This window comes from Paroedura picta, chromosome 2, assembly GCF_049243985.1.
Source record: "Paroedura picta isolate Pp20150507F chromosome 2, Ppicta_v3.0, whole genome shotgun sequence".
Classification (NCBI taxonomy): Eukaryota; Metazoa; Chordata; class Lepidosauria; order Squamata; family Gekkonidae; genus Paroedura; species Paroedura picta.
Window position 1 is genome coordinate 139,176,459 of NC_135370.1, and position 14,043 is coordinate 139,190,501.

General features: G+C 43.6%; 1 protein-coding gene across 4 annotated transcripts in view; it reads right to left on the reverse strand.

Annotated features, from left to right (window-relative positions):
* Positions 1–14,043, reverse strand: part of STXBP6 (syntaxin binding protein 6) — a 131,322-nt gene that overhangs the window by 71,546 nt on the left and 45,733 nt on the right. For 3 of the 4 annotated variants that reach the window (XM_077322993.1, XM_077322995.1, XM_077322996.1), the window contains exon 2: positions 7,581–7,768. In XM_077322993.1, coding sequence (XP_077179108.1) covers positions 7,581–7,734 — 154 coding nt within the window. In that variant the 5' untranslated portion in view covers positions 7,735–7,768. Of the gene's footprint in view, positions 1–7,580; positions 7,769–8,273; positions 8,418–14,043 lie in introns of those variants that run through there. The other variant, XM_077322994.1, reaches the window with a different exon arrangement.

Below are 14,043 nucleotides of genomic sequence, written 5' to 3' on the forward strand. Positions count from 1 at the left end.
CTGCTCTAACTGTCAGGAACTTCTTCTGGATGTTTAGAAGAAATTTCTTTTGAAAAAAACGAGTGACAATCTGACTTTCACAAGGTATGTGGGACACATACCTGTTCCAGGGCTCCTTGGTTCCTCAACCTCCCTCCTGCTCCCTCAGACAAACATACACTCATTCACAGACTCCTTCCCCCACACTCCCCCATCTTCTCCACCTTGTCTCTTGGTTCCTCAATCTCCTCCCTGGTCCCTCCCTTCCCCCACTCTCTCTCACACACACAAATATATACACACAAAATCCTTTTTATCCCACTCCCCATGGCTTCTCCCCCCTTACCTCTTGCTTCCCTGACCTCCTCCATGGTCCCTGCTCCCCCCTCCCCCCCTCTCTCTCACACACACACACAGACATAAACTCCTTCCCCCCATTCTCCCTGCCCATGCCCCCCTTACCGCTCTCTTCCCTGACCTCCTCCCTAGTCCCTCCCCCTCTCCTCTCTCTCTCACACTAACATATATATGCAGGCACAAACTCCTTCCCCACCCCGCCCATTCCCCTCTGCCTTCACCCCATTACCTGACCTCCTTAGTGCCTCATTCCTCCCTCTCTCTCAAGCACACATAGACACAAACTCCTTCCCACCATCCTCCCCCCTTACCTCTTGCTCCCCTGACCTTCTCCTTGGTTCCTCACCTTCCACATACCTCCTGCAGTGGCCCAGCATCCTCGGGCAGTGGTGATAGTGGCCCAGCCTCCTCCCATGCTGCTCTGTAGCTGCCCCAGCCTCCTCTGGGAGCTGCAGCACTGGTCTGACCTCCTCCTGTCACCCCATTGCTGCCCCCAACCTCTTCTAGCATGCTTCCTGGGTGGGATAACGGACATAACATCCATATCCATTTCCATCCCAGGGGGCGTGCCAGAAGACGTGTTCTACATTGAAAAAAAAATCTTGGGTCCAACAGTCGGACAGACTATGGAATAATCAAAAACATCACTTAAGTCAGTGAAACACATTTGTCCAGCCTTTATGGAAACAAACAGGGAGCATGCAAATGTATGCTTTAGAACAGTGATATCTCCCCAGACCCACCCCAATCAATATATCAATGACTTTAGGCTAAGGAGTACTTATCATAACATTGTAAAGAATTATCTAATGCTATGAATGGTCTTATACATATAATTTCCAAATATTTCCAACTGAAGAACAGGGGGAGGGGGGGTCCTGAGGATATTGATGCTATATACAAACACTTGTAAGAAATATTTCAATTCTAAAAGTAGAAATATGTTCTAGGAGGTTTGGGTTATTTCCCCCTAGAGATCGTCAAAACTGAATCATCCTCTCATCCTTCCAGGCTTTCATATTTCTAATATTACATTCAGGCAGTCAAAAATATTAATATATATTAATGAAATAAAATCACAGTGAAACAGGGGCTGAAACAGAGGCTTTCAGTACTGGAATTTAGGGAGAGAGGAGGAAAAAAGCTGAAGAACCCGGATTTATTACCTTACAAAATTTGTTACTTGTTTTACAGACTACATAATTGGAGTTGGTTGAACGGGCCATAATTTATTATGCCTAAATACAGGCAGAATAACTGTGTAACTTATTTATTTTTCAATTTTTATACCGCCGCTGTCAAAAGTCATTTACAAGTATAAATTTTCCCCCCATAAAAACAGTCCTCATCACAAACTAAACAGATAGTGATCACTACCCTAAAAGATTTTAAACACCCCCCCATACCCTGGTTCAGCCCGAGTGCCAAGTTCTCTTCCGATGGGAGCGGGGAACCAGATCTAACCTATCTGGGGGATCCCGAGACCCAGCACTGGCCTCAACTATATGCCTGCTGGAAGAGCTCCATCTTGCAGGCCCTGAGGAAAGCTGGTAACTCCAGCAGGGCCCTCAGCTCTTCTGGGCGATCATTCCACCAGATTGGGGCTAGGACCAAAAAGGCCCTGGCCCTAGTTGAGGCCAGGCGGATAGTTCAGGGGTCTGGGACAGCTAGTAAATTCATACCCGAAGAACAAAGATTGTTGCGAGGGGCTTAAGCAATGAAGAGGTCCCACAGATAAGTAGGACCCAGGCCGTGTATAGCCTTAAAGGTCAATATCAATACCTTGAACTTGACCCGGAAGCAGATTGGTAATCAGTGCAGTTGTCAGAGCATCGTCTGAGTATGGGTCCTACATGGTGCTCTAGTGAGAACCCTTGTAGCCGCATTTTGTACCAGCTGCAGTTTCCAGGTCAAAGCCAAGGGCAGGCCCACATAGAGCGAGTTACAGAAGTCTAATCTAGAAGTTGCATAGATCACTGTGGCCAGGTGGTTGGAGGTCAGGTAGGGTGCTAGTAGGTAGGATGTTAATAGCTGCGCCTGGCACAGATGGAAGAACACCATATCAGCTGAGCCTCCATGGAAAGGGAGGTATCAAAGGTCACTCCAGAATTCCTGGCAACCAGTGCAGGAGTTAACGGCATACCATGCAGGCAGAGAAGTCCTGCTTCCTGATCCTACCCTCTTCTACTCAGCCACAGGGCCTCCATCTTGGAGAGGATGAGTTTCAGACGACTCTGCCTGAGCCATCCAGCCACGGCTTCCAACAACTGGTGAATGTATCCGGGAGGTGGGGGAGTCTGGCTGTCCGTCCATTAGGAGGCAGAGTTCGGTGCCATCCACAGACCTTATCTAACTAAACTAAATATATAGCTGACTACGGTAACCACCCACATCTCGCCCAACCCCCAAAAACCCACCCCAACCCTATACCTAGCTACATATAAGAAAGAAAAAAAAATAGGGGGAATGTTGGGACAGGGATCCTGCTAGGTAACCAGCGGCTCTCCTCCAGCTCTCCAATCCCCCACCTAACTAATAGGTTAAAAAATCCCCCCCCCCAGACTAAAGTGAACTTGGCCACAAGTAGTTCGCTTGTTGACCAGAAGGTGGCACCAGCTGGCCTCATGTTCTATCTTGGCTACCGATGAATCCTCAAGTGCGTCCTTCAGAACATCTCTCACTCCATAGGCAGCAAACACACCAGCCAGATCTCCTTGGGAGCAGGCAGGTCTAAAACCAAAAGGGGGGGGGGCATCTAAGGCTTCCCTTCCCACCTTTAGCTGCCTCTAAATTGTGGCTTAAACCAACATCCGCAATTCTCACCAGCTATGCCACAGCTGAACGAGTCAATCGGGATTCTGTGATGTTCCCATATCACCATGGATTTCTCAAGCCTACAACACCAGCTGATGACTAACAGATAGTTTTATGGGCTTTTCCAATTTCTGGGCATTGTGATATACAGGGAGGGAGCTTCAAGGTTCTAGAGCACAAAATCTCACATGAGTGGAATTGTGCTAAGTTCAATTATGTCTCCACTTGTACATCACTGGATCCAAGGCACTGTCAGTGGACCAGAGTCCTTACTATAAATCTTGGAACACGTGGCCACAGAGTCTAAAAGGGAAGCTCAGAGGTCTAATCTAATACAACAAAATCTCAATACATAATCACATCAACTTCCACAAGGTTGAAAACTAGCTTCAAAGCCCATTCCTACAAATGGACCTTGAAAGGGTCTCCTCCCCTGGCCCCCGGCCAGGCAGCTTAAGGTGGCTTTGGGCCACAGCTCGCAGCCAGATCAAGTGGGGCTGGCGAGGACTGGCCAGCCCGTTAGCAGCCACGGGACAGAGGCCTTCATCAGCAGGCCCAGCCTAGCAGGCTGGGAGACCCTCGGTAGCAGGTCCTCCACCACGACCTTTTGCCCAGGGCCCTCTCCCCTTACCTGCTGCTGGCTCCAGGCACTGAGGAGCGTCTGAGAGCAAAAAGGCTAGAGTCCAGGCACAGAGGGCGGGAGCTGAAGGGGAAGGGCCAATCACGGTGCCAATCAATCACCTTGATTGGCCCTATACCAACTTGGACCGCTGGACACGTCCCACCCCCCAAGCTGTTTCACAAATATATAGAGGAACCATGGATAAGGATATCAATTGAGCTTGAATCAAAAACTCTCAGAATATAGCCAAATGACTCCACTGTCCCATCAAGAAAAGAACACTTTCTCCCTAGGAATTCTCTTTGTAGCATGCTGGCTTGGTACGGAAAAGTTTATCTTGTCCTCTGTAGTCTCTGCTACTGTGTCACTATTTTGGAATCTATTCCTCTCTCTTAGAGCTGCTGAAATGAGCTTCTAAGCTCTTGTTTACTTAACCATGGCAAATAAATCAGCTGCATTCCCAATGAAGGCTCAAGTGTTCTTAGAAGTGTGAAAAAGTTTCTGGGCAACATTATTTTCAAGAGGCCAAAAGTAAAGCATACTATTTACTCTTGCTGGAAGAGTTTTCAAGAATGTCGGTTGTGTAGCTTTTTGTCATTTCAAAGACATTTCTTTGATAGCCATTTAGCTTTGGAAAAAGAGGCTTGTACATTGTTATCTTCAAAATTATAAAAAGATTATCATTTTTACACTCCACTGAGATACTGCATCAGCATCCATAAATGCAAAATATTGTCACCAGATCAAGAATTTGGACCAGGATCCATGGTTTGCACAGTGGTTCACCTGGATCCCAAGTATTTTGGGCCCCCTGAACATTGTAGTATACTTTTCCGAAGAGCTTCTTCTGAAGACTAGGAGACCTTCTGGAGTAGTACTTGACACAACATGGGGGGGGGGCGCTACGGTTGGGAAGGAAACTGTACATGTACACCCCATTCACTTACTAGATTCTCTGAATTCCAACCATCTTCCTAGAACAGATCACTGTGTTGTAAATTAAACCAATTTTTAGATACGTGGATGATTATGCTGATGGATCACTTTGAAAACAACAATAGCTAGGAGAAATTTGGTTTAATGTACCACCAAGCATTTTTCAGCTACAAGTCTTGGACACCCAAAAGGCTCTATTGAATATAATGACAGACAAAAGTAATCCAAAGTCAAGGGTGTAGTGTGTAAGTGAATTAAGTGAGACTGAGTGAAAAAGCTGGTTGGATCCAACCTGAAATGTCCTAGAGCAGGGGTCATCAACCCCCGGTCTGCAGCCCAGTGGCGGGCCGCAAAGGCCACAGTACCAGGCCACCGGCGGCCACGCCTGCCTCCCCCCGCCAGGAGCAAGAAGGAAGGGAAGAGGTAGGCGCAGCCGCAAGCACGGCAGTGACGCAAACGCGCATGCGCACAGTTGCTGCGCATGTGCGTTAGCACCCCTAGTGGCGAAAACGTGCACTCACAGTTGCCACGCATGTGCGTTAGTGCCACCTGGTGACAAAAACATGCATGTGCGGCGACTGCGCGTGTGCGTTTTTGCAGCACCCGGGCCGTCGGCTCTCCCCTCACTCCGGAGGCGGTCCCTGACCTGAGAAAGGTTGGGGACCGCTATTCTAGAGAACAACAGGTAAATAGTGAATAGTGTTGTAAATTTAATACTAACTTTATAGCTTGCCAATACAAGCCTTTGTGAATTCTCGCAGCTTGTTCACAGTCATACATATTCTTATTGTTCATGTTTCTCTCCTCTAGGATCTTCCCTTCCCCAAATGTTATCAGCATGAAACACTTTCCATTATTTAGAGAACCATAACAATAGGGGAGTACAAAATTGAATTTCCCAGAAAGAATAAAAACCAAGGTTTTTTAATTTCAAGAAGCATTTTAGGGAAAATTAAAAATAGGCACCCTAGAACAGTGAGCAAATATCCTGCTGCTAATCAGCTGTTACAACAGAGACAGCAATGGAAAAGATATTCTGGCAACAGGTATCAGTTGTGACTGACATGCCTTCAAGCAGCAGTCAGCTGCCTCCAGCTGTTCCTGAATCTATAAGTGGTGGTCTAAGTCTATTCAGGAGTGCTGTGATTGCTGAACTATACATAACATGGCTTCAATCAACGAATATACTAGAAGCAGCAGATTGTTGTTTCTGATGTTCTATATTTAAGATATTCTTTGAGAAATATGAATACCCCACTCCTTCCACAGTCTCCTATTTGAAAGCTTTCAAAGCCACAAGGTACAAAACAATGGTGTGGGAAGGAAATATGAAAGTAACTAACATACCCTCAAAACAAAATGGTTAATAGGGAGTAGATTTATAGTACAATTATATGCCAAGTTACTTGAGTATGATGTAAATTACTAGGGTAACTGCATGTACTACAATCCTCCAATGTTCTAGATTTCTCAGACTACCTAGAGCTAAAAATCAGATAGTTAATTGCATTCCCCTTTCCAACACTTTCTCATATTCAACAGAAAATTAGCATTATAGTTAAAGGTTTGTTATCTGGCACCTGATTATCTAAGAATGTTTAGATAACTAGAACTCTCAAGCGAAATCTCCTCTTTATTATATAAAACTAGAAATAAAGCCCATTTTATTATTCAATAAAATAACCCTCCCCGAAGCCAAAAACGGCGTTCTCTCGGCCCCAGGAGCGGCCTTGCGAGACCGCTCCCGGGGGCGAGAGAAGGCCGGCTCCCGCCCCCCACCCTCCCCAAAGCCAAAAATGGCGTTCTCTCAGCCCCAGGAGCGGCCTCGCTACTCATCATCATCATCATCATGAAGAAAGGAGGGAGGTTCTCAATTTTGCAGACACTCATAACACTGAATAATGTAATCATTGCAATCCATTTGCAAACAAAAAGTGCAAGTGAAAAAAGGTTCACCATGCAGAATAGATCAAACAATTCCATTGTTCCTGAAACACTAACTATTGTTAACATAGAATCTGACAAAGTGTCCATGCACACGAAAGTTCATACTTTGAATCCAACTTAGTGGATCTTAAAGGTGCCACTAAATCATGCTTTGTTCTGCTGCTTCTGACCAAAACACCTACTTACCTGAATTTGCTAACAACATGGAAAACTTTTTATAAGGCAACAACATTAGGAGAGGGGTCTTTTAACCACTATTAGCTGCTATTGTTCTTCTTCTATTGCCTTGTGAGCAAAAGATGTCAAGAAGCACCTGACTGGATTTGAGCTAGATCCACTTCATGGATATTTGGTATGACCAAGCAACAACATTCTTATTCCTTTGCTGTTCATCTTTTAGAAAGTAAAAGGCAAAATATTTCCTTCAGATTTTTAAAGGGGAAACATATATCATACAAAGAAAAATTCCTGATGGAACACTCATATTAACAAGCATGTTAATATGTGAATTCATCTGTTATAACAGGGGTAGTCAAACTGCAGCCCTCCAGATGTCCATGGACTACAATTCCCATGAGCCCCTGCCAGGGAACGCTGGCAGGGGCTCATGGGAATTGTAGTCCATGGACATCTGGAGGGCCGCAGTTTGACTACCCCTGTGTTATAATATGCTGTCAAATACACTAGAAACATCTGAGGAACAATTCTAGAAAATATACCATGGAAAGCAGCATTCTATAACCACTTTTACATTTCCTTCATGTATTCAAACTTATGAATGTAGAAGCCTATAATTGTTAATTTTCTTGAGGGGTTAAAATTCAGAGCACTGACATTATTTCTGGCAATATAGAATCTCATCAGTTAATCAAATTTTAAAGATAAACTGAAAAGGAGAGCTAGATGTCAAAGGCATTTATCTTACCTGACAAGCAGATGTAGGTTAAGTATTCACCCTGACCCCCAGTTGCTAGAAAAGGAATCTTTTTCTTTGTTCTCCTTTTTACTTGGACTGCTCCAAGCATCCTCTCGTCATGAGGAGCAAAAATTTCTTTGTAGATAGTAGATTTGGCACTCATTGTAGATCAGAGGCAGAGCTGTTGTCCAGTGTTCCTAAAATGTAATAATGTAACAAAACTTTAATTTTATCAATAGCATGCCGAATTCCCCCCAACATACACCCAAACACAACTTAGATTATTTTCTAACTAACAGGAAAGCCCATTTTAAAAATGAGCTGGCAGCCCTGGTGGCTCCTCAGCTCTCCTGATGGATAGGAGACAAAGGTAGAGTGGTGCAACCACCATGGAGGATGCTCAGAAGACCTTCTCCACCATGCCCCGGCAGCTAGGAGGCGAGTGAAAGCTGAGTGACCGGTGCAGAGCATGCCCGGTAAGCCTTCCCCACCCTCCCCCAGCAGACAGGAAGCCAGCGAGAGTACAGCAACATGGAGCATGCTCAGTTGTCCTTCCCCACCCTCCCCCAGGGGCTAGGAGGCTGGTGAGAGTGACACAGCCAGTGAGGAGTGCACCTGATCAGCCTTCCAGGGAGCACAACAGGGTTATGGTACAGCAGGGTGGAGCATAAGTAGATGGCCACCCACAGCTCCCTGGCTTACCTTCTGCTAGCTCTTCCTCCTCATGGAGGAGGAGGAGATTGGCCCTCGGTGGAGGAAGAGCTCTCACCCTACTGGGGCATGAGGGCCAGCAAGTTTTTCAGAGGCTCAGCAAGTTTTTACGTGGTATGATGATTCTACCTCAAAAGGGTAGTAGCTAGGAAAAAAGGGAGAGACAGCAAAACCTTTGACACTGGCCTGTTGGGATAAATTGCTATCCACCCTCTTATTTTAAATTGCATCCACATCCTAGAGCTTAGGCATGAGAAAATGAGAAAAACAAAAGCCTACCAGAACTAGGTATCACCCAGGAGAGTGGTTGAGTAGCATCCAATCTCTTCCAAGAAGAAAACAACCTATCTGCAACTCACAATAACGGCAGGGGAAGAGGAAGAAAGAGAGGGATCTCCCAATTTCCTGTTTTAAACTATGTTTATTGTTCACGCGGATTAATATCAGCAACCTTGAAGTCATCAAAAAAAGAAATACAGGATAAAAGATTTGAAAAAAGAAACACCTCTTATGTCAACCTACACAACTCCCCTTACAATTCAAATGACATACATCACTGGCTCAATTTTGCATAAGCTTGTAAGAGTCTAGTCAATCGTTCCCAATTAGCAGACTTTGTTCAAGGAAATCTCTTTATGAAGATACAACAAAGCAACATCTCTAAAGGCATCAAGAGACTGTTGCTCCTTCTTAACCTCCAGCACCGCTGCTCCCCCTGCATACCTATTTGAGCACAAAACACTCCAGATGTCATCCCTTATAGCCAGGCCAGAAAATGAAAGGCACAACTGGTGCCTCTGGCCCCAGAGTCAGTGGGAGATAACCAGTTCCCACAACATCAAATGGATTTACAGCCAGAATCCCTGGTGCAACCACTCCACCCTAAAACAGCTACATTTGCATCTACATTCACACCTACAGAAATAAATGGCAATCAATTTTACAGAATGAAAGGCAGAAATATACAGCAAAAGCTTGAATACAAGGTTTAGACAACACTAAAGACAGCAGCACTGTGCAGACATAATTATTTATGTTTTAGTTTGGGAATTTGTAGCACCGTGCATGTATGTGCACCCCTTTGACCTTTGGAGATAAACTACAATAAGCATTATGACTACACTAAGCTTTCTGGTCATATCAGATATGGGTCTCTCTGGCTTAGATTGTTCTGTCAGTTCTGGCCTTGGGCTTGCTCAGATACTGCTGTGCAAATCCTTTGGGCGTCACATGATGGACTCCTAGCAGTTTGGCTGAAGCAGGAGTAATTAAGGTGATGAGCCACTTTTTTGGAAAATCTGATAAACACTGTGTCTGTACCTAACAGATGGTAGTAATGTTTCTTGTCTGGTTTTAATTTTATCTGCAAGATAGATCTGCTACATAATACCCATCAAAACCCCTGTCATATAGCTGCAATCCCACTTTGCATTACTGAAGCCCAAAAGTTGATCATGATGTTCACTGCCTTACCTCTACTCAGCATACTAGGGATTTCACCCCAGCTCCTCCAGATCCAAAAGTCATAACCACCACACCAGCTCAAAACTAAGAATCTACCACAAAAGCTGATTGAGCACTAGTTACACATACAATAGGCCTCCACATACACATCCTCTGGTGATATTGGGCCTATGTGTATAAGATAATACTAAGAATCCCCTGTTCCCTGTGTTGGACTGTGAATTGTTGAAGGGAGCTGTGAGTCTTGAATACACATACCCCAAAACATTCTTGGTGGTTAATCTTGGTCTTCAAACTGCACTTAGTTTACAAGCTGTTCTTAAACTAAAAATAAGGGGTGTATCACTGCCTCTCATCTATGAATGCCAAGAGAAAGGTGGTTCTTTGGAGGACACTTTAGTGTACTGGTAAGCTTTAGCTTTTGAGAGAACCATTGAAGACAAATATTTATTATCTATAGAAGTGGTCCCCAACCCCCAGTCCTTTGGGCTGATCCTGCGTTGAGCAGGGGGTTGGACTAGATGCCCTGTATGGCCCCTTCCAACTCGATGATTCTGTGATTCAAATCAGCACTGATTCAGGTACTTTTCAGCTTATCAAAACCAAATCACCCATACCCAGTTCTGACAATCACATCTATATTTGTACAAGCAATATTTTCTGCATTCTTTTTATACTTCACCCACAAAGGATTGGATCCTTATTAAATTAGTCACTAATGGGAGGTGAGTAGTAATTTCCACCAGTTCCCTCTTCATATCTTTCTCTAAGGTCCTCATAAAGACTACTGAAAGAAAGCATGAGCTTTCTTGTTTTGGAACTAGGAATGGGCATGAACCAGCTCACAAACTAAAGTTTGTCACAAATGTTGGCCTTTTTGTGACTTGTGAAGCAATGGTTATGGAAGAGTATCAGGTACAAACATTACATGAACTTTGGTGCTGTTCATGGCTATGTGTCAAAACATACACTCTGGGTGTGTTCACACACTCCAAATAATGCAGTTTCAATCCATTTCAGTGACTGTTTGCAAGTGAATTTTGCCATTTCACACAACAAAATCCAGCTGCAAAGTATACTGAAAGTAGATTGCATGTGTGTTATTTAGTGTATGTGAAAGTGCCCAAAATGTAGACATTTTTAGTATTAATTAGATTATTAATTAGATTTATTTCCCGCCACTCCCCGTAGGCTCATGGCGGATCGTGGCGAGATAGCCAACCATCACCTATAACTAGACCACATGTGCTTGCCCAATAAATACCTTAAAACATAAAGGGTAAAGTTCAATATGGATAATTAGAAGAGTGTTAAACAGAAATGTCACTGTAGGCAAACATTATATGAAGTAACAAACTCATCAGCATCAATTTGTTCTTTAGGTTCTCAAACACTGAAGATGTCAGGAGGCTGATTATGTCAATATGGTGAGAGAACAGAAAATGTTATTACCATGCACAAGCTGGAAGACAACTGAAGGTAGAACAATCCATGTTGATCAGTACAAGTGCAGAGGGTGCAGCTGGTAACCCACCCCACAGTTTTGCTTAAAAACACAACCACAGCATTTTCCTTTTCTACAGTATTTCTGTGACAGGTCACACCACCAACCCAGCAGCTATCTAAACTAGAGGAAAGATATACATGTTTCAAACTCTCTTCCTAACTCTTGGGAAAAAGAGCACATTTCAAGAGAGGTTGTGATATTTTTAGTGGAAAATCAGCACAACTTCTCTAGCAGTGTGTTCTCTTTTTTAAACAGTGGGAAGAAGCTTTGATACATATATATCTTTCCTCTAGTTCAGAAATGAGTCATTCCACCGAAAACCAGCTGCAGTGGAAAACAAATCTAGGGGGAACTAAATGCAACCAAGCAAAATCAGGATGGTTGATCCCTAAATGAGAAGAGTTTGCATGTGCAGATTATATGGCTGCAGGGCTGGGGAAGGATGGGAAGCACATTAAACCACTCCTCTTTTTGGATCCATAAAAAAGTTTCATAGGCCAATACATTTATGCAAATGTGCAATATCTGAAACAAAAATAATTAACTTCTGTCTCTCAAAAAAAAGAGCAGTGGTCTATTAACACTAGATAATTACTCTTAAATACCTGAAAGTATCATGTTTCTGGTCCCATGGATCCTGAACACCTTGCAAACTTCCCCACCTACAAAAACAGACATCTAATAGGGTGCTGTGCCAAACTAACTGAGAACAAATCTTCCTGGTAATAAACAGAACCTACCTATGTCACAGAAGTATGCTGCCACATTTTTTTCCCTTTCCAACATGGTTGCATTTCTCTGCTTCAAAATCCTGATGACACTACTATAATAATTTCCCCATCTTAATTTGGATTCCTAGCTAAATTAATGGCTACTGCACAAAATTTGTACACAGAAGGCTCTTTTGTGTAAGACATCATGTGGATCCACACGTTAGTCATCCCATCAGACTCGTGAGAGACACATGGAACTATTATGCAGTGCACTGAGAAGTCACAACCTTTTTTTCTTAGCCAACGGAAAGCAGATTTGGAAACAAAAATCCCAGCTATCTCCACTCCTGAATACCTGGCACCTAGGGATCCAAGAGTTTTTCCACTACAAGTGAATAGATTTAGCCAAATTTCCCTGTATCATATACACAAAAGCGTATACAAGTGTTATAGTGTCATCAAACCCAATGTACTCACATTAAGGTCAACAATTTACCTGTAAGTACGGGCAGAAAGGGGGAACTGAAAAAAAGAAAATACCTGCTTGTGAAACGACTTATGTGTTTTCAGATTGTGTTTAAAGCTATTGTTATTATTCTTGTCCTATCAAATTGTTTTTACATTGCTGTTATTCCCTTCGGATTTAAATGATCAGGTTGATTTATACATGTTTAAAATAAATATATTTTTGTTCTTCATACTTCTGGAAGAATATGACAAAGTCATAACAACTAATTGGATGGGGCATACACTTCTAGGTAACACTGTGTGTGCATGAGACCTTGGGGTACTTGTGGATTGTAAACTAAACATGAGCAGGCAGTGTGATGCAGCGGTAAAAAAGGCAAATGCCATTTTGGGCTGTATCAACAGGGGCATCACATCAAAAGCACAAGATGTCATAGTCCCATTGTATACGGCACTGGTCAGACCACACCTGGAGTACTGTGTGCAGTTCTGGAGGCCTCACTTCAAGAAGGACGTCGATAAAATTGAAAGGGTACAGAGGAGAGCGACGAAGATGATCTGGGGCCAAAGGACCAAGTCCTATGAAGATAGGTTGAGGGACTTGGGAATGTTCAGCCTGGAGAAAAGGAGGTTGAGAGGGGACATGATAGCCCTCTTTAAGTATTTGAAAGGTTGTCACTTGGAGGAGGGCAGGAGGCTGTTTCCGTTGGCTGAAGAGGAGAAGGTGTACTAATAAGGGAGATATGGCAGTACGCCATATGCTATGCATGTTTAGTGGACAACCATTTTTCTGTATAGAAGAAATAAGAATATAATGCCTGTTTATATAGTTTAGGAGAACACAAATTGGAAAAAACACATCTGAGACCATAGCCCCCAAATTCATAGAATCAAAGAACTGGAAGGGGCCAAATTTTTTTCCTGATATCGAGCCTATATCGTTGTAGTTTAAACCCATTACTGCGCGTCCTTTCCTCTGCAGCCAATGGAAACAGCATCCTGCCCTCCTCTAAAAGGGCTTAAAGAGGGCTTTTTACTGCTGCATCACACTGCCTGCTCATGTTTAGTTTACAATCCACAAGTACCCCAAGGTCTTGTTCACACACAGTGTTACCTAGAAGCGTATCCCCCATCCAGTAAGCATGTTTTTCATTTTTCTGACCCAGATGCAGAACTTCACACTTATCTTTATTAAATTGCATCTTGTTCTCATTTGTCCATTTTTCCATTGTGTTCAGATCTCGTTGAACTCTGTCTCTATCTTCCGGAGTATTTGCCAGTCCTCCCAATTTGGAGTCATCTGCAAACTTGATGAGTAGTCCCTTCACCCCCTCATCTAGTCTAGATCATTAATAAATATGTTAAAAAGTACCGGACCGACCACCGAGCCCTGAGGTACCCCGCTACTCACCTCCCTCCAGTCTGATGAAACACCACTGACAACAATTCTTTGAGTGCAGTTCTCAACCAATTCCCTATCCACCTAACTATCTGAAAATCCAGATTGCAGTCCTTCAATTTATCCATCAGAACATCAGGGGTAACCTTATCAAAAGCTTTACTAAAATCCAAGTAAATGACATCAACCGAATTTCCACGATCCAGCAAA